The 24421-nt window shown below is 48.5% G+C and overlaps 1 protein-coding gene across 4 annotated transcripts in view; it reads left to right on the forward strand.

The window, feature by feature from the left end:
* The window catches only part of KAZN (kazrin, periplakin interacting protein), a 372012-nt gene that overhangs the window by 323887 nt on the left and 23704 nt on the right, over positions 1-24421 (forward strand). For all 4 annotated transcript variants that reach the window (XR_014786070.1, XM_084822278.1, XM_084822280.1 and 1 more), the window contains 2 exons: positions 21665-21801; positions 24134-24304. Coding sequence is in view for 3 of the 4 variants with exons in the window: in XM_084822278.1 (XP_084678404.1) it covers positions 21665-21801; positions 24134-24304 (308 nt within the window). In the remaining variant the exon portion in view is untranslated. The remainder of the gene's footprint in view (positions 1-21664; positions 21802-24133; positions 24305-24421) is intronic.

Below are 24421 nucleotides of genomic sequence, written 5' to 3' on the forward strand. Positions count from 1 at the left end.
TTGCTGGAGCCAATCAGGAACAAGGTTAGAGCAGAACAGGAACAAGCCACGTTCTCATCAGTGAGTTGCTAGCCAGGCCCTTCTCTGCTGCTTGGGCAGTTAAACTAGGACTTGCAGTAAGTCTGGAAGACAGATGTGTGTGCTTCTTTCTGTGACATGCTCTCTGAAGAACTACCAGTCCCAGAGTTCTTTGTCCATAGGCAGGAAGGAGAAACAGCTGGTGGGAGGGACAAAGCAAAGTAATGATCAAGGACATTGATCCCAGAGATAGTGGGAGCCAGTGCTACTGATTCACAGACCCAAAATATATGTAAATGTCTAGCTCACATACACATACAGTAAGCTATTTTGTCAATCAAGCATGAACATCCAAGATGAATTGGCTTTGGGGAGAAAATTCATGATTTTTCATGAAAAGGCCAGAAAAATGGGCAGCTGGCAGGCAGGGAAGGAAGAGAGATGGTAAGAGCTAAAATGAACTGAGCGATGGAAGGAGTTGGGCTGGGGTAAAACCCTCTCTAAGCCAGGGGGCGGGGGGGGAATAATGGGGGAGCCAAAATAGAAAGTCCAAAGAGAGGGGGGAAGCCTTCAATTGATCAGTTCAGACCTCTGGCAAGAGCAGTCTGTCCCTCTTCTGGCAGCCTGCTAGGTGGGGGGGGGGAGAGAGAGAGAGAGAGAAGGGAGTTTTGGTAATAGAGAAAAGGGTGGCACCTCCCACTTTTGGTGTGACTCCACCCACAACTGCCATGTGGCCCTGGAGAGATTACCCCTAAAGAAATGCAACCCAGAAATAAGATTCCACAGCCCTACTCTAATTCTTCTTTAAATCCACCTACGCCCTTTTAAATCCACCCTGTGGAAGTGAGTTCCATAAGTTAATTATGTGTCGTGTGAAAAAGCACTTTCTTTGGTCTGTCCTGAATCTGCGGCCAATCAGTTTCATTCCCTGACACCAAGTTCTACTGTAATGAGAAGGGGGTTGGGGTGAGTCTTTCTCCTGTTTCTTACCCTTTTATAACTCTCTTCTCATATCCTCCCTCAGTTGTCCTTTTTTCGAAACAAAAAAGGCCCCGTTCCTTTAAGTCTTTCCTCATGGGGAAGGTGGGATGCCAACCCCTTGATCACTGCAGTTACCCTTTTCTGCATTATCCTGCTTCAAAGAGAATTACTTCCTTTAATCAGAGATTTATTCCTGACACACCAAGCTCATTTAGAGGTTTCATTCATAAACGGTTGATTTTTTTTTAAAAGCAAAACACACACACCAATGTTTACGCCCCCAAATTCTACTCTGTAAATTGTGATGCTAAAGTGTATTTTCCCGGAGACCACACTGGCTAGCTGATCATACTTGATTTTGATATTTGATCATTCGAGAGTGTTGGAAGACTGACCTATTTGATATGTCCCTTGTTTTGTGGTTGGCATGATGGTTGGAATTTAGCAGTGAACCTATTTAGCATTCAAAGGTATTTGGTAGGTGACATCCAATGTTGCTGAATAATTGGAAAATGACAGCGAAGGAACTACAGTGCTTAACACCTGCGAAAACCAAAATGATCAAAGGATTCCAGCAAACCGAAAACACTCAAACTGAGGTGAGATCTCACACTTAAGATATTGCATTTGAATGGCAAAATCTTTAGCTAAGTGTGAGTATTCAGTTCAGCTCTATGTTTTCACACCTGTGGAATTTAAACTAGGTCTTAATTAGAGCTGCGTCCTACGCAGGACCTCAGGCTCTGGCCGAGAAGAGGAGGAGCTAGCAAGCTCTGGAGGACCAGCAGCAAAAGCCATGGGAGAGTTTGACCCAGTCCTTGATGCTGGGTCACAGCCTGTTTCTCAAGAGACCCTTGAACAGGGATCCTGAGAGACAGGAACCCCTGGATTCGAGGACATAGATTAACCAGTTGCCTCCCCAACTGGGGCCCTACACTTCCCATCCATAATACGACAATGGAACCAATTACCTGGGGAGGTGGTGGGCTCTCCCACACTGGAGGCCTTCAAGACGAGGCTGGACAGCCATCTGTCAGGGATGCTCTGACTTGGATTCCTGCACTGAGCAGGGGGTTAGACTCGATGGCGTTGTAGGCCCCTTCCAACCCCACTATTCTATGATTCCATGAAGCTGGACAGCCTGTCAGGGATGCTTTGACCTGGATTCCTGCACTGAGCAGGGGGCTGGACTCAATGGTCTTGTAGATCCCTCCCAACCCCACTATTCTGTGATTCTATGAAGCTGGACAGCCCATCTGTCAGGGATGCTTTGACCTGGATTCCTGCATTGAGCAGGGGGTTGGACTCGATGGCCTTGTAGGCCCCTTCCAACCCTACTATTCTTTGATTCTGTGATCCCCAGATCACCAGCCAGGAGAGGAGATGGAGTGCTAGGCTCCAGGCCAGGAGACCAGCCTTCAAAGCACACCAATCTCCAGGAAAGAGGCAGGGCCTGAGAGGGATGAAGGGCCTCCTTTGGACGCCAGACCTCTTCGGGGTTCAGGAACTGTGGCCTACCTTGACCCATCGTGCCCTGCAGGCATTCATTCAAGGGCAGGGGAAGAGGTGCGTCATGAGCCCTGACATGCCCTGATTGGCTACTGGAATGCAGAGGAGCAGTGACCAGCACCTCTGGCTCCTTCAGTCGTGGCAGAAGTCTCGTCCACAGTCAGGACTGGCCCATGGGCAGCAGTCTTGGGTGAGTCCGCTGCCCCGAGAGCCATGAGACAAGCCAAAGGTCAAGACCAAAGGGTGAGTCAGGACCGGAGGATGAACCAGGACTGGAGGACGAATCAGGAGGCAGGAGGAGAAAGCCAAAGGTCAGGGCGAAAGAACAACTGAGAACACATCAGGGCTCAGGAAGACCTCAAACAGATCCTAACCACAACAGGAAGACCTTTTATACTCCTTCCTGTCCAGGAGGATCCAATGGCCAGTCTGGGTGGGTGGAGTCAGGCCAGGGCCTGAGAAGCTGCTACTTGCAATTCAGTGGTCACCACCTGGGTGAGAGGTGTACACAAGCCCAGCAGCTCCTGAGACCCACTAAATCAGAGGTGGGCAACCTTTTTCTGTCAAGGCCTGCATTCCCTTGTGAGTAATCTCTCGGGGGCCGCATGTCGGCAGTGGGCAGGGCCAGAGCAAAAGTGGGTGGGTCAGCCTCTTTCTCTTTTTGCAACACCCCTGCCCCCGTCTCTCTGTTTTTCTCCCTACTCATCCAGTGGGCTGCCAGGGAAGGGACAGACCACCTTTGCATAGGGATGTATGAGAAATTGGTTTTAGTCATTTTTGATCAGGATTTTACCCAGTTCTCACCTTCTGGACCGAACACAGACTCAGAGGCAATCTGTGGTCGAAGTCCATATATTTCCAAGCTTGGAATGTAATTCCTGGACCCCGCCCCCTCAATATGTGTTCGACAGCATGTGCACATTTCAAAAATGCATGCATTTCAAGATGAGTACATTTCATAAATGTGCACAAATACACTTTATCGTGGGAGAAGAATGCGTACATTTTAAAAGTGCATGCATTTCAAGATGAGTACATTTTTAAAAATGTGCACAAACACACTTTCATCGTGGGAGAAGAATGCATACCTTTCAAGATGGGTACATTTCAAACATGTGCACAAACACACTTTCATCATGGGAGAAGAATGCGCACATTTCAAAAATGCATACATTTCAAGATGAGTACATTTCAAATATGTGCACAAACACACTTTCATCATGGGAGAAGAATGCATACCTTTCAAGACAGGTACATTTCAAAAATGTGCACAAATACACTTCAGTCAAGGGAGAAGAATGCATTCCAAAAATGCACACAATCGATGCATGCATTTGGAAGAATATGCATGGAATATGCGTGGATTTTCAGGTGATAAGAAAAAAACAAAGCTCACAATCTGATACGGACTTGAGTCAGGATGAGCTTCAAGATGAATTCAGTGAACTTTGACCAGCTCAAGTTTTATTATTATTTTATCATGTATTAGTGTTTATTATATTTATATCCTGGCTTTTTTTCCTCCTTAAGGAACCCAAGGCGGCGTACATAATCCTCCTTTCCATTTTATCTTCACAACAACCCTGTGAGGTAGGTTGGGCTGAGAGTCTGTGACTGGCCCAAAGTCACCCAGCGAGCTTCCATGGCCAAGTGGGGATTAGAACCCGGATCTCCCAGCTCCCGGTCCAACACTCTCGCCGCTACACCACACTGGCTCTTTTGCTGATTTGCACATCCCTACCCTTGCCAGAGGTCTGAACTGATCCTATGCAGAGGGCCTTTAAAATTAGGCTGAGGGCTGCAAAGGCAAAAGGTTGCCTACCCCTGTACGTTTCGTGGGCAGCTGCCATGCTCTAGCAGACGCCTACTCAAGCTGAGTTCATCCCCCATTCCCAGCTAGAGCCTGTCTGACCCGGAAGGGGAGCCTCACTCTGAGAAGTGACCGCACGGGATCCCGACCAAAGCAGGAATAAATGAGAGCAAACTTAGATTGGGTTTGGAAAGTCCCTCCCTCCCCCACCAGATTAGTATTTAGTCCTGAACAGTGGACTAAATACTAATATTAGGGTAGAAGGACAGTTTCTTTTTGAGACGGCACTCTAGTTCTGGGCATATGCCAGCAGCAGCTGCCAACCTGGTCTGAGAAGCCGCAGCTGTGCCGGCACAAAAGTGGGGTATCAGCGTGCGACAGGCCTTGTTACGAATTTCGAACCAGACTACGAGTTTCCAGGTGAGGCTGCCCAGCTCTTAATCTAAATTCACTCCCTGAACCCGTCCTTTCTTCACTTTGTTGGCATTGCTAGCAGGAGACGTTCAGCCGAGTACACTTAGGCGGACCGCTGGTTGACCGATGTGACATGTGCAACGTTCTCATTTATGGAAGCTTCTTGGCTCCACAGCGCCATTTCCGTCGAGGCTTCTCCACCTCGAACTCTCTGGCATTTGCTTCGTCCTGTCGGTGTTCGGTTGCCACCTCTCCATCCGCATGTCAAGCTGGGTTTGGGGGCTGAATAACACGATCCCTCAAGTCTCTACCTCTTGCTGGGAGCATCAACGTGTCCATTTCGGCTAGGGGTGTACGGATTCCCCACCGTCTGTTCTGGTGGGGAATCCATGGGGGGGAGGCGATCTGTTCCTCCCCCCCGCCAGAATCCTCCAGAGCGGTTCCACTCCACTCAGATTCCAGGGGGGGGGAACTGGCTTGGGGGCGCTTACCTTCCCTTCTGCCAGCCAGAGCTGTTCCCCTCCTCCCTGTCCCTGCCGATCACCTTAAAAAAAAAATGTCTTAAAAAAAAATGGCGACCGGGAGGATGTGCCCATAGACTTAGACGCAAAATAGAGCCATGAATCTTGCGTATAAGCCTATGGACACATAGACTTAGACACAAGATTCATGACTCTATTTGCATATAAGTCTATGGGCACATCCTCCTGATCGCCTTTAAAAAAAAAAAGACAGGGAGGATGCCAATGGCTCTGGCTGGAAGAAGCAGCCGAGTGCCGTTCCACCTCCAGTCCTCCTGGAGCGGAGGCAAGTGGTCCCGATCCACTGCGGATTCCTGAGGCTAGATTTCAAAGAATCCAGCCTCATTTGAATCTGCAGCGGATTTCTCTGACATCCCTAGTTTCGGCCCAAGCCATCAAAGGTCTTTTTCCCATCCATCGGAGTCTCCTTGGCAATGCAAAAATCACTTGACAGATTAAAGATTGATGCTTTCTCTTTTTCCAAGCAAACGAGCCGAGGTGCTGCTGGCGGCTTACATCCCATTACGGCCAGCTTCCTTCCTGCTTTTTCCTTTTTATGATATTTCCCGGGTAGCTTTGCATCCACTGAGAGCCCAAGATGAAATGGAACCGATTTCGTTCGACACGTGGATTCCGTAGTGCTCGTTCCCATAGCAACCCTAGCTATGTTCTCCCTGCCTCTTGGGAGTTGCTAACATTTTAGACAGTGCAGAAGGTTTGGAAATAAACACAGGATTCCCCTCCCTTCCCCGAAGTGCTCTGGAGCTCTGCCGATGCTCATTGGCGTGCAACAAGAAAATAGCAACTTAACTCTCCTTGCCTATAAATCATCAGTTTTTCACTGGCCGCTGCTGAGACTGAAATTGTTTCTGGTCAGCCCCGACTATTTCTTCTCCCCATGCAGTAAACTTTCCCCTCTCTGCCGCTCTTCTATTTTTCAATTTCTAGTTAATTCTGCTTTCTGGTAGAAGGTGGAGGGGAGGCCAAATGGCATAAGAAACTGCCTTCTATTGAGTCAGCCCATCAGCCCAGCTAGCTCTGTATTGTCTGCATCAACCGTTCCCAATCTGGTGCCACCGGCGACGTGGCTGTGGATAATGGGAATTGTAGTCCAGCACATCTGAACAGAACCAGTTCTCATGGAATCTTAGAATGGTAGGGTTGGAAGGGGCCTACAAGGCCATCGAGTCCAACCCCCTGCTCAATGCAGGAATCCAAGTCAGAGCATCCCCGACAGATGGCTGCCCAGCCTCGTCTTGAAGGCCTCCAGTGTGGGAGAGCCCACCACCTCCCCAGGTAATTGGTTCCATTGTCATATTGCTCTTACATTCAGGAAGTGTTTCCTGATGTTCAGCTGGAATCTGGCTTCCTGTCTCTTGAGCCCATTGTTCCATGTCCTGCATTCTGGGATGATTGAGAAGAGATCATAGAATCATAGAATAGTAGGGATGGAAGGGGCCTACAAGGCCATCGAGTCCAACCCCCTGCTCAATGCAAGAATCCAAGTCAGAGCATCCCTGACAAATGGCTGTCCAGCCTCGTCTTGAAGGCCTCCAGTGTGGGAGAGCCCACCACCTCCCCAGGTAATCGGTTCCATTGTCATATTGCTCTTACAGTCAGGAAGTTTTTCCTGATGTTCAGCCGGAATCTGGCTTCCTGTAACTTGAGCCCATTATTCCATGTTCTGCATTCTGAGATGATCGAGAAGAGATCCTGGCCTTCCTCTCTGTGACAACCTTTCAAGTACTTGAAGAATGCTTTCCTATCTCCCCTCATTCTACACTGACTGATGGTGTTTCTCCAGAGTTTCAGGCAAGATTATTTCCCAGCCCTACGCAGAGATGCCAGGGATCAAACCTGGGAGCTTCTGCATGCAAAGCAGGTGTTCTACCATGGAGCTATGGCCCTTTCCATGAACAGAGAGCATCTTTCCTTCGGGCCATTAAAGAGCAGGTGGTGTGATCTTTGCTCAAGGCAGTGGAGTCTGGCGGCCCCGATTTCAGTGGGGCTGTGAATCCATTCGAGGTTTCAGTCAGAACCATCTCAAACTCCAAAGGAGCTATCTGAGGTGCTGAATCTTGGGGGATATGGCTCAGCACCTTTAGAGGTCTGGCTGGCTCTGGCTGAAACCCGGAATGGATTCACAGCCCCACCAAATTCAGAGGCACCAGCGTCCCCAGACTCAGGGTCCTGTAGTCAGAGAATGTAAGACTGAAGAGAGACGTTACCATTTTAAGAGTCATCCTTTCACCCAGCCTCACAATTACATGCATACATACCTGCAAGTCAGATGCCCATTGACATCTAGCTCCTTTTCTCGTGCATTCCACAAGCTGATTCTCTCCCTTTTATTCATTTTTTTTACTATTTTAAAGCAGCAGTTGTATTATCAAGTGTATATATTTTAATCTTCCACCTCATATGAAAGGCAAACAAATCACAAAGCGGTTCAGAAGTGAATTGGGGCTGATGTGATCCCATAAGCCAGGGTTGTTGGAGCTCCTTAAGGGCCAAATTCAATTCAAACTCTAAGGGCCAAATTCAATTTCAGAGAAGTCCCTAGTAGTGGGTGGAGCCAAGAGCAAAGGGGCAGGGGCAGTTTTCTAACTCTCCTGAGTTTTGCACAAATTTTGTCATAGAAAAATAAGCAAAAATGCCAAAAATGCACATTTCCCCCCATAGGCTAAAGCATGAAAATGCACATTTGGGGGGATTTGCTCACGTGCGAATTTGCACGACTGCACATTTGCACAGATGTGAATTTGCACAAATTCAGGAACAAAAAATCTAATTCCGACGATGGACGGACAATGGAACAAAAGGTCCCTGACAATTTGCGAAACACGGCTGGAATGGATTTTATATAATCTGTACATCCCTAGAGGCTAATAGGCACATTCCACAGCCAGCTTTTCTCCAGTTCAAATGGAACCAAGCTGCAACCTTACAGAAATGGTTTCTCAAAGAACATGCTGGGATAGAAATGATGTTTTTGTTGATCTAGGGTAGGGCTCTTTCAGATGTCTTACACTATTATGACTGTCTTCGTATCTAGGTAGTGTATCTTCTACAATCCAGGCCATTGCAGGACATAATCTCAAGAGGACAAAAATCCCATTTGCTCGGCCGATGCCGCCAGCTGGTCTGACAGATGTTATACTTGGGGATGGACGAATCTGTCTGTTATGGTTTTCCTCTGTTTTGCATTTTTACAGTCTTAAGTTCATCTCAAACGTGTGTGTGTGTGTGTGTGTGTGTGTGTGTGTGTCTACATGAAAAGTTTGGGCACATTTCTCCTAAGTCATCCATTTTTGTATGCAATTTTGGCTGTTATACACATTTTTGCAACCATGTTTTTCTGATATGGTGCATATTTTTTTACCGTCTGCAGTTTTCCCTAATATACACATTTTTCAACACTTAACAAAATTTTGGAGAACTCCATTGCAAGTTTCAGAGAACTGGGTATTTGGAAGGACAATTGATTACGAAGGATAAGCAGTATGGAAGTGTAAACATTTGCCAAGTCCACATTAATATGCGAATTGAACAAATTTCTCCCCGGTCCGTAGTGATACTGGAATCCAGTATCACTACGGACCGGGGAGAAATTTGTTCAATAGAGGAATTGTAGCTGTGATGTTTTGCAGTGTGTGAATACACGTTTTGCGAGCAAGAAGCTATTTGTCTGATCCTCCTGTGGCCACAACCTTTCTTCTTGGACATATCTGCCAAGAGCCCTTCCAGTTGAGTGCCCTGGTTCTGGTATGTTTCTGGTAAGCCCACAAACAGGGCTTGAAGGGTAGTATCCAATTTTAGTCCTATGCAGAATAGACCCATTGAAATGAATGATACTTAAGTTAGTCATTACCTTAACCTGTCCCATTCATTTCAATGGGTCTCCTGTGCGTAGGACTAAGTTTGGATACTACCTGAAGTCAACAGCCCTCTTGCTTGTCTCCCATCAGCTGGTATTCCAAAGTAGACAACACCTCTGTACCTGGAAGTTCTTTAGCTCTCATGGTTAAAAACATGACAAGAACCAGCTAGTGATGCATGGATTTTGTCAAATCCATTCCATCTGTGTTTCACAGATTGTCAGGCATCTTTCATTTCATCATCCATGCACAGATGGATTTTTTAACCAGAATTTCATCCTAGTTGCACTTATTTGCATTAGCATGAATGCACACTTGCACAAATGCGGCGATTCCCGTCAGTGAATGTGCATTAACGAATGCGCAAGTGCATAAGTGTGCACTAGCAGTAATGTGCAGTTGTGCTAATGTGAATTAGTGCAAATCCCCCTCCCCCCCAATGAAAAAACAGTCTGCAGTCCACAGAATCTGCATCACTTGGGGAAAGCTGGTCTGCTGTGGAATTCGCAGGTCAGATTTATAGAAAAGCAAACTCATTTAAATCCATTGTGGATTTTGCCGACAACCCTAAGCCTCCTGAGTCAAATCAAGGGTAGGGAGGGGTGAGAATTTCAGTTCAGTTTGCTTTTGATAAGCATTTACCAAAATTGACAAATGTCTTCCTATTCAGAACAGAAAGAACTTGCAATTTTTAAAATACGGATGTTGGAGAAAGCACAACTAACTAACTTAATTGATCCGTCCGTTTAGGCCCACGGCTTTGTGTGCTGAGCTCTTGAAGTCCGGGCTTGAATCCCTGTGCATTCAACCGTGTTAGTGCTGAATTAGGGTTGGCACCTCCTTTTTTCTGACTGGCTCCTCATCTTCAACAGCTGTATGCCAGGCGGGCACATCGTGGTCTTCTCTGTGCTGGGAATAGCTGTGCCTGCTGAATTTGACCAATGCAGATGGCTGAGAATTTCTGTTCCGTTTTGATAAGACTTTACCAAAGTTTTCAAGTTTCTTCATATTTGGGGTGGAAAGAACTTCAGATTTAAGAAGGAGGAGGAGGAGGAGAATGTGAGAGAAAGTGAAATTGACAAATTCATCCATCCCTATTCAAGGGTTCCATCTATCCCAGTGTCCCAAGTCCCCAGTGCCAAACAGATGTTTCTAGAAAGCCCAAAAGCTGACCGTGAAGTCAACAGCCCTCCTTCCTCCTATGTTTGTCCCCTCCCCAGAACTGCAGAGGTACACTGCCACTAAACATGGATGTTTCATGTAGCTGTGATGGCCAACAGTCACGGATTAATCCATCCATCCTCCGTGAGTTGCTCAGATCCCCTAGAGTCACTAGCTCTCAGCACCTCTTGTGACAGTGAAATCTACAAATGACTTGAGCTTCGCATGGAGAAACACTTTTCTTTTGTCTCCTCTCAATCTACTGCCCATCAATTTCAGTTCTAGTATTACAAGAGAAGGAGTGATGGGGAGGGGGAACTCCTCTTTTTCTTTACACCAGGCACCATCATAGAAAACTCTATCCTAAGTCGTCCTCTCTTTTTTTCTTCTTCTTAACTAAAAAGACCCAAATATTTTAGCCTTTCCTTGCTGGACCTTTGATCCTTTTCTGCACCTTTCCCTGTTCTGTGGCCAAACCAAACCTACTGCCCCATCCAAAAAAAAAGAACATAAGCTAGCCTGAACTAATTGGTGCCTCTCCAATAACAGCTCTTCTTGAAAGCTCTTCACTTGACCATCCTTGTGGGGTGGGAGACAGTGGGATTCCACAGCCAGGGGTTAAATAAATTCTGCCATTTCTGACAAGGGCGGAGGGAATCGATTGTGACTCTGCAAGCTCCATCAGTCCACTTGAAACGTTGAGCATCACTCCTTGCGCAAGATATTTTGCTTTATGGAAATTGACAGGGGAGCTAATTAAATGGTACCAAATGCGGAAGAGAAGCCAGTTCCGTACAGTTAACAAAATGCGGCTGAGGAGATGGGGCCAGTTCACAACAGCAGGGAATAGGCTTGGACAGAAGCGTCTGCTTCGAAACTGTGAAGACCATTTCTGGCTGTGTCTGTGTCCGCATTCATGCACTTGCCTGCAATCAAAGTATGTAAGAAGGAAGATAACGGATGCCTGGGAAAAAGTTAGGCCAGATTGCCTGTTGTCATGGATACCGAATGATTTCTTTTTTCTCGACTGTTTTTGCAAGCAAACATTGCCGCCAGGCCCACGTTTCTGCTCTCAAAGAAAAAGGAAACAAAAAAAGAAAGAAAACACAGACTGAAAGCCAAGATGATGTGATGAGAATAAACCACAGGAATGAATATACATGAATTGACTTAATCTCCATTGTTTATTCTGCTTGTGGAATTTGGGGTTTGGGGGTTGCAAAGCTGGAAACTTCTCAACAGGGGACATGGGAGGAGAGCACCGGAGGTTGGATGTGTGGGGTACAGAGGAAGGGAATTGTAGCACTTTTTCTGTCTAAACATCCATAGGATTGCACTCTAAGAGGGGAAGTGGACTTTCCCCAGAGGAACCAGTGAGAAATCACAGTGCATTTGAGCCCACTGTGTAGCTATAAATCCACCAGGCCATGCAGAATCCAGTGGTTTGGGAACTTGGGTTTCCATTTCAAAATGCTTCTAGTCCTCAAGCTCCAAATATCTGAGAGGCAGCGTGGGCCTGAAGCCTCTTCCCACAGGAAGCTCAGCTCAGCCTCCTGCTTCTAGTCCTCAAGCTCCAAACATCTGAGAGGCAGCGTGGGCCTGAAGCCTCTTCCCACAGGAAGCTCAGCTCAGCCTCCTGCTTCTAGTCCTCAAGCTCCAAACATCTGAGAGGCAGCGTGGGCCTGAAGCCTCTTCCCACGGGAAGCTCAGCTCAGCCTCCTGCTTCTAGTCCTCAAGCTCCAAACATCTGAGAGGCAGCGTGGGCCTGAAGCCTCTTCCCACGGGAAGCTCAGCTCAGCCTCCTGCTTCTAGTCCTCAAGCTCCAAACATCTGAGAGGCAGCGTGGGCCTGAAGCCTCTTCCCACAGGAAGCTCAGCTCAGCCTCCTGCTTCTAGTCCTCAAGCTCCAAACATCTGAGAGGCAGCGTGGGCCTGAAGCCTTTTCCCACAGGAAGCTCAGCTCAGCCTCCTGCTTCTAGTCCTCAAGCTCCAAACATCTGAGAGGCAGCGTGGGCCTGAAGCCTCTTCCCACAGGAAGCTCAGCTCAGCCTCCTGCTTCTAGTCCTCAAGCTCCAAACATCTGAGAGGCAGCGTGGGCCTGAAGCCTCTTCCCACAGGAAGCTCAGCTCAGCCTCCTGCTTCTAGTCCTCAAGCTCCAAACATCTGAGAGGCAGCGTGGGCCTGAAGCCTCTTCCCACAGGAAGCTCAGCTCAGCCTCCTGCTTCTAGTCCTCAAGCTCCAAACATCTGAGAGGCAGCGTGGGCCTGAAGCCTCTTCCCACAGGAAGCTCAGCTCAGCCGCCTGCTTCTAGTCCTCAAGCTCCAAACATCTGAGAGGCAGCGTGGGCCTGAAGCCTCTTCCCACGGGAAGCTCAGCTCAGCCTCCTGCTTCTAGTCCTCAAGCTCCAAACATCTGAGAGGCAGCGTGGGCCTGAAGCCTCTTCCCACAGGAAGCTCAGCTCAGCCTCCTGCTTCTAGTCCTCAAGCTCCAAACATCTGAGAGGCAGCGTGGGCCTGAAGCCTCTTCCCACGGGAAGCTCAGCTCAGCCTCCTGCTTCTAGTCCTCAAGCTCCAAATATCTGAGAGGCAGCGTGGGCCTGAAGCCTCTTCCCACAGGAAGCTCAGCTCAGCCTCCTGCTTCTAGTCCTCAAGCTCCAAACATCTGAGAGGCAGCGTGGGCCTGAAGCCTCTTCCCACGGGAAGCTCAGCTCAGCCTCCTGCTTCTAGTCCTCAAGCTCCAAACATCTCAGAGGCAGCGTGGGCCTGAAGCCTCTTCCCACGGGAAGCTCAGCTCAGCCTCCTGCTTCTAGTCCTCAAGCTCCAAACATCTGAGAGGCAGCGTGGGCCTGAAGCCTCTTCCCACGGGAAGCTCAGCTCAGCCTCCTGCTTCTAGTCCTCAAGCTCCAAATATCTGAGAGGCAGCGTGGGCCTGAAGCCTCTTCCCACAGGAAGCTCAGCTCAGCCTCCTGCTTCTAGTCCTCAAGCTCCAAACATCTGAGAGGCAGCGTGGGCCTGAAGCCTCTTCCCACAGGAAGCTCAGCTCAGCCTCCTGCTTCTAGTCCTCAAGCTCCAAACATCTGAGAGGCAGCGTGGGCCTGAAGCCTCTTCCCACAGGAAGCTCAGCTCAGCCTCCCATGGGCTAGAGCAGATATTTGAAGCTTGAGGGCTAGAAGCATTTTGACATGGAAACCCAGGTTCCCAAACCACTGGGTTCTGCATGGCCTCAGGGATGTATGACGCCTACGCAGTGAGCTCAAATGCACTGTGATTTAAGGCTCACTGGTTCATCTGGGGAAAGTCCACTTCCCCTCTTAGAGTGCAAGCCTATGTATGTTTAGAGAGAGAAAAGTCCTACATCTCCCAGCATGCCCCAGCCAGCATGGCTGGCTGGGGCATGCTGGGAGATGTGTGACTTTTTTCTCTCTAAACATGCATAGGCTCGCGCCCTTAGTTCCATAAGAACTAGAAGCACACTTCTTCTTTTTAAGCTGAAAATTCAGGGAAGGGGCGCTGACTGTCCCTGAGCAGTCCAGACCCCCTAAGTGCAAGGATGAGGAATGTGTCTCTCTCCAGAGGTTGATGGACTGCAGTTCCCATCCTCCCTCACCATTGGCTTCTGCACCTTGGAGAGCTCCTTTAGAGTTCTGACTGGTTCTGGCTGAAACCCAGAGCAGATGCACCGCCCCACTGACGTCGGAACCACCGGCTTCCACTGGTCATCGTCCATTGGAGCGAGGGCAGGATATATGATGGAGGAAAGGAGGAAAAGCGAAGGAAGGATCCTAGATGTGGCCCTTGCAATGCAGCAAATGTCCGCACTTCGGTGAATGCCTTCCTTCAAATGCAGATGTGCATTTCTTACCATCGTCCCTACACAGCTGACAGTTTGGGACATCCACGACATCTTCCCTATTTACTTCCTCCCTTATTGACTGTATTTTCTTCCCGTTTCTCAGACAACTATTGTCTCTCAAAGCGGCTCACATCAATAAACGAGAGAGACAGGGCCGCACCGTCGGGCTTACAAACTAAAACGAGAAGATGCAAAAGCAAAGGGGAGTGGAAGGGAATGGCGGACGGACTGGCAAACCACGGGGGGACGATCATATGCACTTTGGGCCAGGCAGATGCTTCTTCGCTGGTGTTCTTGCATTGAGTAGAACTTGATGGCTCTTGGTCCTTCGAGCCAGAGAATTCTCCCCCATCCTTCTGCAGTCCCAGATGATGGTCAGCTGGAGCTAAGTTGCAGGGACGGGGTAGGTGAGCCCCAGTGGAGGTTGCCAGCTCCGATGTCAGTGGGGCGGAGAACCCGCTCCGGGTTTCAGTCCGAACCAGTCAGAACTCTAAAGGAGCTCTCTGAGGTGCAAAGCACTGGATAGTGACCCTTGGACACATTTGCTGGGAATTGTCAACATGTCCCGGCAGATCTCTGCACTGGAACACACACCCTTCTCTCACCGTCGCCTGCTGGGCGCAACGGCACGGCGTCCATGGAGAAGCTGCTACAGATTCGTCAAATGTGTAATCGCTTGGGACGCACGGCTTTTAAAGCAGCTTTGGAAAATTTACTGCCTCTTCCTTGGTGCTCATAAATAATATAATGTCAGGCAGCAGCTCCGTGGTTTGCCTGCAAAGCGGCAGCACAACTTAAGATGCTCCGAGAGCTTGCCAGTGATTTGCACCGCACAGGAAAAGCGCCTTAGCTTAAGATGCTTTTGGTTGTGTGTTTTTTTAACTTATTTATTTATTTTTGGAGCCTCCTAGGCATGAACGGCATACTGATGGGACACCTGGTATGAAAAGAAAATTGGCTGGAGATCGCGAGGCTCTGAGAACAAGCAACCCTACGCTTGAAGAGAAGGAGCTGGTTGATGGGGGGGGGGGAATGTAATGTCATGGGCTCCCCCTGCCGGCTACCAAGCTAAAGACACCATTAATCCAAATGAAAACAGACTGGGAGCCCAGAAAGATGGTATGATATCGTGAGACCACCGTCATGGATCTGTTTCCAAGCCCAGTTCAAACTTCCATGGAGGACAAGGCTATCAGTCCTGATGGCTATGTAATACCGAGATCAGAGGCAGAAATGCTCTGAATACCAGTTCAAACCTAAGAACATGAGAAGAGCCCTGCTGGATCAGACGAAGGGTCTGTCCAGTCCAGCATTCTGTTCACAGCCCACAGGAAACCCACAAGCAGGACATGAGTGCAACAGCATAACCCTCCCGCCCATGTTCCCCAGCAACTGGTGTACATTAGGGATGTCAGAGAATTTCGCCACAAATCTCGGGGAGGCCGAATGCCAGCGCATTCGGCCCCCCGAAATCGGTGGCAAAATGGTCTGCCACCCCCCCGGGACAGGACTTACCTTGGGCGGATCTTCCTGGCGGCGGCGGCTCTGGCAGCAGTTCAGCAGCTGCAGCGGCCGGTCTTCTGACCAGCTGCTGCCGCCGCCGCCGCCATTTCCAGGTAAAACAAAAACGAAACAACGTGATAGGCTACGTAAAGATTTACGTAGCCTATCACGGCTGATTTAAAAGAAAAAAAAACAATGCGTGTAAATGTTTATGTAGACTAAAACGTGTAAAATAAGGAACGCAAATGGCAGCGCCCATGGGCGCCGCCATTTGCGTACGCGCGTTGTTTTTTCTTTTAAATCAGCCGTGATAGGCTATGTAAACATTTACGGCCACTGCCATTTGCATCCCTGCTAGCCAGCGGCCGGATGTCCGGCCACTGGCGGAGCTGGCTGGCGGCTCCGCAGAATCCCTGCGGAGTGGAGCTGGCTGACCAGAATTTTGGGGGGAGGGACGGAGCGCCTCCCCCCCCACCTCGATTCAATTTCGCTAAAAGGTAAGTGACTTTCATACATCCCTAGTGTACATAAGCATACTGCATCTGATATTGGAGGTAGCATAGAGCCATCAGGACTAGTAGCCATTGGTAGCCTTCTCCCCCAGGAATTTGCCTGATCCCCTTTTAAAGCCATCCAAATGGGTGGCCATCGCTGCATCTTGCGGTAGCGAATTCTGTAGTTCAACTCTGCACTGTTGCCACGGAACACGACCAGGGCCATGCTCATGTCCTTCTTGCAGGGTTCCTATGGTCCTTGGGTTGGCCAATGTGTGACAGAATGGTGGACTAGAGAGGGCTCTGATCCAGTATGGATCTTATGTCCTTATGCAGGCTTAGATATCCCTAAACGGCTTTGGGCCAGGATGTGTAATGGCTGTCTCTTCCGCCCACTCAGCAGAGCCCTGCTCTGTGTTCTACAACCACATAAGAAGCAGAGAGTGGACACACATGAGAGGGCCTTTTTGGTGGTGGCTCCCAGGCTGAGAAACTCCCCAACCAGGAAGTTCGCTTCACCCCATCCTTGATGGTGTTCAGACTCCAAGAAATATGGGCACTGTTTCAATGTGTGTATGGCCTGATGGAGCAATAATTGAGATTCTTTTTTCTTCCCCCCCCCCCGTTCTATATGTCATTGTCTCTCCCTTTTTAGCTCTGTTTTTGATGTGCTGTTTTATTCCAGTCATTTTTCAACATTAGCCACCTCAGGGATCTCGTAGGCGGCGACTCTGTGTCTATTCCTGGGTGCCAGGAACTGAGGATGTGGAAGGCTGAGAGAAGATATGATAGCAAACTCATTCTGGACCTCTGGTTCCTGCGAGCCAAAATATTGTTGGAGGAGCCACAAAGTGGCCAATGAGAGTCTACCTGACTATAAAGCTAGGCGGGAGGGCAGGAAGTCCGGAGGAGAGCCCCTGCCGCTTGGTTTGTTGTTTGTTCAGTTGTGTCCGACTCTTCGTGACCCCATGGGCCATAGCACGCCAGGCCTTCCTGTTCTGCGCTCTCTCCCGGAGCGTGCTCAACTCCATATTCATTGCATCAGTGATGCTATCTAGCCATCTCATCCTCTGCCGTCCCCTTCTCCTTTTGCCTTCAATCTTTCCCAGCATCAGGGTCTTTTCCAGGGAGTTTTCTCTTCGCATTAGGTGGCCAAAATATTTGAGCTTCAGCTTCAGCATCTGTCCTTCCAATGAGCACTCAGGGTTGATTTCCTTTAGGATTGACTGATTTGACCTCCTTGCAGTCCAGGGGACTCGTAAGAGTCTTCTCCAGCACCACAGTTCGAAAGCATCAATTCTTCGGCGCTCAGCCTTCCTTATAGTCCAGCTCTCACGGCCATACGTTGCTACTGGGAAAACCATAACTTGGATTATATGGACCTTTGTCGGCAAGATGATGTCTCTGCTTCTTACTATGCTGTCCAGTTTTGCCATAGCTTTCCTCCCAAGGAGCAAGCGTCTTTTAATTTCATGGCTACAGTCACCATCTGCAGTGATCTTGGAGCCCAAGAAAATAAAATCGGTCACTGCTTCCATTTCTTCCCCTTCTATATGCCAGGAAGTGATGGGGCCAGATGCCATGATCTTCATTTTTTTAATGTTGAGTTTCAAACCGGCTTTTGCATTCTCCACTTTCACCCTCAACAAGAGGCTCTTTAGATCTTCTTCGCTTTCTGGAGGGTATCAGAAGAGGGCAAGAAAGATGGTCGGAGGGGTAGAGAAAGCAAGTCTGATGAGCAAAGGTGGAAGGAATCGGGTCGGTTTCATTTGGAGAAGGGAAGACTTAGACAAAGACCTGAAGGGCTGCCCCATAGAAGAAGGCAGATACTTGTTTTCTGCTTCCCCAGGGAGCCGGGCGAGGTCGAATGGGTTTACGTTATAGGAGGGTAGATTTTGGTTGGACATTAGTAAGGGCAGTTTAACAATGGAACCAATGGCCTAGGGTGGTGGTGGGCTGGGGGCCTTCCAGCAGGGCCTGGAGAGTCATCCATTGGGGCCACTCTAGCTCTATATTTCTGCATTGAGTAGGGGGTTGGACTAGATGGCTTATAGCACCCCTTCCCTCCAGTTCTATGGTTCTGTCCAATGCACTGGCTACCAGTTCCTTTCTGGGCATAATTCCAAGTGCTGGCTATACTTCTAAAGCTCTAAAATGGCTTGGGACCAAAGGGCCCACCTCCAGGGATGTATGCGAATTTCATTTGTGCTCTCAAAACATGCAAGCCTGCGCTGTTGGCAACTTTGAATGCGAGCACGAGTACATGTCCGTCGAAAACGTTCGTAAACGGCCAAACATGTGCTCATGTTCAGTTTACGCACATGTCCTAAATTCACGCAAATATCCACCACTCTAGAATCGAATCAGCCCCATTTTAGTCTAGGGAGGAAATTTTAGGAAATTTGCATAATTTTTTTTAAAAAAAATGTGTACATTCAGGAAATTTGTGTAAATTTTGGAAATTTGCACCCATCGAACAGGAGGAAAGTTGCACAAATTTCGCATTCAGTCCCTGCTCGATTTGCGCAATTTTCCCATCTGCACAGAGCAAGCAATGACTGCACATACAAACAAGAATTGGGCGTGAAACGATCAACGAGGCAATGTTTGGACAATCCTAGTGATCTAGAACATCACTTGTTGGGCCAACCCTTATAATTTCCTCCCATATTCAGACCATCCACTAAAGCAGGTGTGAACAACCTGTGTCCCGAAGCCATATGTGGCCCTCAGAGGCCTTAACTGCAGCCAACTCCCTGGGGCCCTGACCCTGCAACCACCAAATCCCACCGCTGCTGTTTTCCTACCAATGGTACAATGGCTGCCAGCGAGACAGATTGCTCTTTCCAGCCAGGAAAGAGTGATCTGTATGAAGATGTCTGGGGAGGGATTAGAGAGTCTTCTGTATCGGGGTCACTGAGGCAGGCTGTGGGGAGAAGCCTCTCCAATTTCTCCTGCAGTGATCCTCATACAAATGGTTGGGATGTGACTGCATGCACGCAAACCTCGAACCAGCATCGTGTGTGGCCCGCAGGCCACGACAGTTGTGCACCCTTGCATCAAGGCATTAAGTCTTCAGCTCCTGGTTCAGGACCTCCTACACTGGGTCGCAAAAGCAGCACGTCCACTTTACCAATAGGGATGAGCGAACAACACCCCCCCCCCATGCATGCCACTCGTTGGACCCCTGCCACTTACCTGACCCTCTTCAGTGTGCTGGGCAAGCCACCACACGGCCCACGGGTGCCCGTGGACTGGTGCGTGTTATTCTTCATCTGTTTTAATGTTAATGTTCACTGCCTAGAGTGGTTCAGTTTGACCTAGAAAAACTAGATACAGATAATTCCAGCAAATACATCTGTGTGGACAGGAAGGTGAGGTCGAAGTCTTTTTAAGGGGTGAAATAAATAATATGCGAGAGCTGAGCATTTGGGAGTGATTTTTGTGGGGCATATTTTTGGCAGGAAGTACAGTATTCTCGCCAAACATCACACATACCTCTCCATTTACACACCAGTGTGCAAAGGTGGGTGGGATGGCATTGGCAGGGTGGGTGTGGCAGGCAAGGAAGCCTAACTTTGCAAGCAGGAAGTTCCAGATTCAATCCCCGGGTTCTCTGGTTTAAAAGGCCTGGGAAAGATCACTGCTTGAGACTTTGGAGAGCTCATCCCACTCCAAGTCTTCGTCTACGGCAGCTTTGTAGGTGCAAGTGGGAGAGAATTAAAAGTGTTTCTATATGAGACTTTTACTGCGCATTCGTGATTGGTCACTCACAGAAGTTTGCAGGTCCTTTACATGATGTCATCAACCTCCAGGGTGTCTCCCGTGCTTTCTGACCCTGATCCTGGTTTTTAAAAGACTGGGGATAATGCAGTAATAAATTTTAATCTGCTTTAATGGCCATGTGAAATTGCACAGTTCCGCTATAACACAGTGCCATCTAGTGGCTGTATAATGAAACATGTACAACTTTCGGACAAAGGAGGTCCGGGGGGGGGGGGAGCATGTGTCAGCCCATGTAAGGAGCCAATCTTAATCCCACAAAGAATCCGGAAGCAGAAGCTCCAGTAAGTTGCAGGATAAAAAGCCTGGTATGGAGAAGCCCTTAGATTGCATGTGGTATAGTGGTTAGAGTATCAGACTTGGAGTGAGGAGACTAGCGTTCATATTCTTCCTCAGCTGCAAAGCTTTTTGGTTGAGGTCGGAACAATGACTATCTGTAAGGGTGGCTGGGAGTTTCATCCAGTTCGTGTGTGTTTTTCATACAGGCATGGCAAAATTTGGAAATGTCTTCATGAATGGGATGGAAAGAATTTGAGAGTCTGAAAAACTGAATGTGGGAGAAAGAGAAACTGGCAGATATGTCCATGCTTTGAGGGCCTCGCCCTTAAAAGTTTGGGCTTGACTCCCTGTGCGTTCAACCACGTTTGTGATGGTGAATTAAAATTGCCACATCTATTTTCTGTCCAGCTCCTCGTCTTTAACAGTTCCATGGCAGGCAGGTACAAGACGGTCCTCTCCATGCCGGGAATTTGTACTTATTGAATTTGGCTGGTGCGGATAGGTGAGAATTCAGTCCAGTTTGATTTTAATACGAACTTACGGAAATTTGCCAGGGTTTCCGTAAACTGGGAAGAAGCTGAGATTTTAAAAATTCGAATCTGGGAGAAAGTGAGGTGGACAGATTTGTCGCTACCGGCCTACCTCAGAGGGCTGTTGTGGAGATCAGGGAGGATGTCCTTGGAGGAAAGGCAGGATATAAGTGTAATCCATCAATAATACACCCCTCTCCCACCCACTGCTTTTCCTATACAACTTTAATCCTTTTGCAGGGGTGGTTACCCAGGGTGGCTTAGTAACCACATGGAATGTGGTTTTTTCCCCCCACACGACACGCTAAGCCACCATGATTAGCAAAAAAAAAAGCCTAACCACCATGACTTAGAATGACATATGAACAGGGCCTCTCTCTCACTCTCTATCCATCCATCTATCTATCTGTCTATCTAAAACTGAATAATTTCTGCCTTAAATTTCCAGAGGCTTTGCTTCCCAAGGCAAAATAACATTTTTAAGCTAGCCATCTCTACCCAATCTCTCCAGATTTGTTGGACTACAACTCCTCATCATCCCCACCCATTGACCATGCTGGTTGGGGATGATAGCAGTTGTAGACCCAACACATCTTAAGGGCAGGAGGAGTCTGATTTCTTTCTGTCTCTCCAGCCTCTTAGTTCTCACCCAGCCCTTTCTCTCCAGCCTCTTAGTTCTCACCCAGCCCTTTCTCTCCAGCCTCTTAGTTCTCACCCAGCCCTTTCTCTCCAGCCTCTTAGTTCTCACCCAGCCCTTTCTCTCCAGCCTCTTAGTTCTCACCCAGCCCTTTCTCTCCAGCCTCTTAGTTCTCACCCAGCCCTTTCTCTCCAGCCTCTTAGTTCTCACCCAGCCCTTTCTCTCCAGCCTCTTAGTTCTCACCCAGCCCTTTCTCTCCAGCCTCTTAGTTCTCACCCAGCCCTTTCTCTTCCAGCCATGAAAGCTGATCGGAAGCGTTTGAAGGGAGAGAAGGCCGACCTCGTGAGCCAGATGCAACAGCTCTACGCCACCCTGGAAAGCCGGGAAGACCAGCTACGGGACTTCATCAGGAACTATGAGCAACACAGAAAAGTAAGGAAGGATAGCCGGGATGTGGGCGATTTGCCATTGGCAATAATGCCGACCACGCCAAGGAATGCCGTCGGTGGCTGTTAGCCGTGATGGCTAAATGGGAAATCCCCACATTCAGGGGCAGTCCACCTGTGAGTAGGAGATTCCCTATCAAAGTCAATGGAGGAATTGCTCCGTGGACTGCCACTGGAGACGGAGGAAGTGAGATCCTTCCAGGTGACTTTGCGCAGCTTCGAGGGCGCGGTGGTGCCTGTGAGCATGACATTGGGGGTAGCCCTGCTGGGACCTAGCTAGACTTCGGTCTGATCCAACAGGCTGTTCTGGAGGCTGGTGGCTCCAAAGTCAGTGGGGCAGAGAATCCGCTCTGGGTTTCCACCAGAACTCTAAAGGAGCTCTCCAAGGTGCGAAGCTTTAGAGTTCTGACTGAAACCTGGAGTGGATTCACCACCTTGCCAACATCAGAGCCACCAGCCTCCACTGTCTGATCCTGTTATTAGACATGACAGGTAGGAGTGGAACCTCCATGTACAGATGCAATATTCCTGAGTCTGAATAATAGAGGACATATAAAGGAGGAGGGGTGTTTACCTGCACGCCCTGGCAGTGAGCTTCTCAGAGGCATATGTGAGAAATTAATTGGCTGGTTTTGCCACCAGTGAAGGTTAAAGAAGTCCTTATTTCTACAATTGCATATATAGATCAACATAAGCTAATCTTATGCAGATCTGTGTCCTCTGAGTCTGGGCCCTGATCTTTCAAGTGCCTAGCAACATCCCTGGTTCAGTCCCTGGAATTCCTCCAGTACAAAGGATCACGCAGCAGGAAAGTCCTTCTTCTACCCGAGTCCCAGTTAAAGCAGCTTCCCTGCAGCTGTGGTTTTCATAATGCAATGCTGAAGATAAAGATGTTGAAATATGAGTTATGTAATATGTTTGTAGAACACATTTTTAAAAAGTTTATGAAATGGTCTGCCAAGACCGCACCCCCAGCAATTTTCAAGGGGTCTGCGGGGGAAACAAAGTTGGAGAACTTCCATCCTAAACTGTTTAGGGCTTTAAGGGTACAATCCTATGCATGGTTAGACAGAAAAAAAAAGGCCTACAACTCCCAGCTTTAATTGTATTTTGTTACACCATTCTGGTTTTGGAGTCATGTTTTTAAGGTGGTTTATCTTGTACTTTGTTTTATATAACTTGTAAGCCACCATGGGCTCTTCGTGAGGAAGGGCGGGATATAAATCAAATAAATCACCACTCCCAACAGAAGTAATAAGCAATCATAACACCATTGTTCTGGCTTTGCTGTGCTATGATTTAACAAGGTAGTGGAAGAGAATACCATTGTCCCAGCTGAGTCCTAAACACTGGTGATCAAACTTGGTGATACGTTCCAGATCGAGCAATTAAAGCTGGGAGGTGTAGGACCTTTTTCTGTCTAAATATGCATTGAATTGTAGGACTTTTTCTGCATAACCATACATAGGATTGCACACTAAGGGTGATAACCCACATTCTGAAAGGTGCCCAGAAATGGATCCATGGCCACTGCAATTCGCTGCTATCATTTCAGTACTAGGATAAAACATACCTATTCGGCCAGGCATTTTAAAGTGTTATGCTTGTTTATGTGTTATTTGTTCTGCTGCTTTTATGTCCGTGACTTGTATTTATTGTGATATTTCATGGTTTCTTTGCATTAGATGCTGACATATTTTGTTCTTTTTGCCTCTTGTATACACCCCTCTGATATCCTAAGATGAAGCACGGGTTAAAGAATACTTCTAATAAAGAAGTATAGCTCTTCAGATTATATGTCAATTTGATCTTTGACTATTGCCTTGATTTGAGGCGCTCCCAGACTAGAGAGAGAGAGAGAGAGAGATGCAGGAACTGCTGTGACTTAGTGGTTACGACCCTGAACTGCAGACCGGAAGGTCGGCAGGACAGCAGTTCGAGACCCGAGTGCCGCGTGACGGAGTGAGCTCCCGTCTTCAGTCCCAGCTTCTGCCAACCTAGCAGTTCGAAAGCAAGAAATTGCAAGTAGATAAATAGGCACCACTTTGGCGGGAAAGGTAACAGCGTTCCGTGCACCTCGGTGTTCAGTCATGCCGGCCACATGACCACGGAAGCGTCTTTGGACAGCGCTGGCTCTTCGGCTTAGAAACGGGGATGAGCACCACACCCTAGAGTCAGACACGACTGGCTGGGGACACCTTTACCTTTATATATATATCAGTGTTGCTTGTCATGGGAGGATATTAGAGGAACACAAGGTGTCAGAAACAAGCCCCCCCCCTTTGCACCCGTTTTCTGAATCTCTGCCCCACCGACAGGAAAGTGAAGATGCAGTCAAAGCACTTGCAAAAGAGAAAGATCTGCTGGAGCGGGAGAAGTGGGAGTTACGCCGGCAAGCCAAAGAGGCCACGGACCACGCCAGCGCCCTGCGTTCACAGCTGGACCTGAAAGACAACCGCATGAAGGAACTGGAAGCTGAACTAGCCATGGTGAGTGTCTTCAGCTTATGGGCCCTTGAGCTCTCTCCAGGGCACCCCCCTCCTCTCTCCCTGAAGCTCTTCCCCACCCCCACGTTGCTCATTACTACATAGAATCGTAGAGTTGGG

This window comes from Heloderma suspectum, chromosome 15 (assembly GCF_057233095.1).
Source record: "Heloderma suspectum isolate Gila_16-S chromosome 15, 16-S_ref, whole genome shotgun sequence".
NCBI classification, from domain to species: Eukaryota; Metazoa; Chordata; class Lepidosauria; order Squamata; family Helodermatidae; genus Heloderma; species Heloderma suspectum.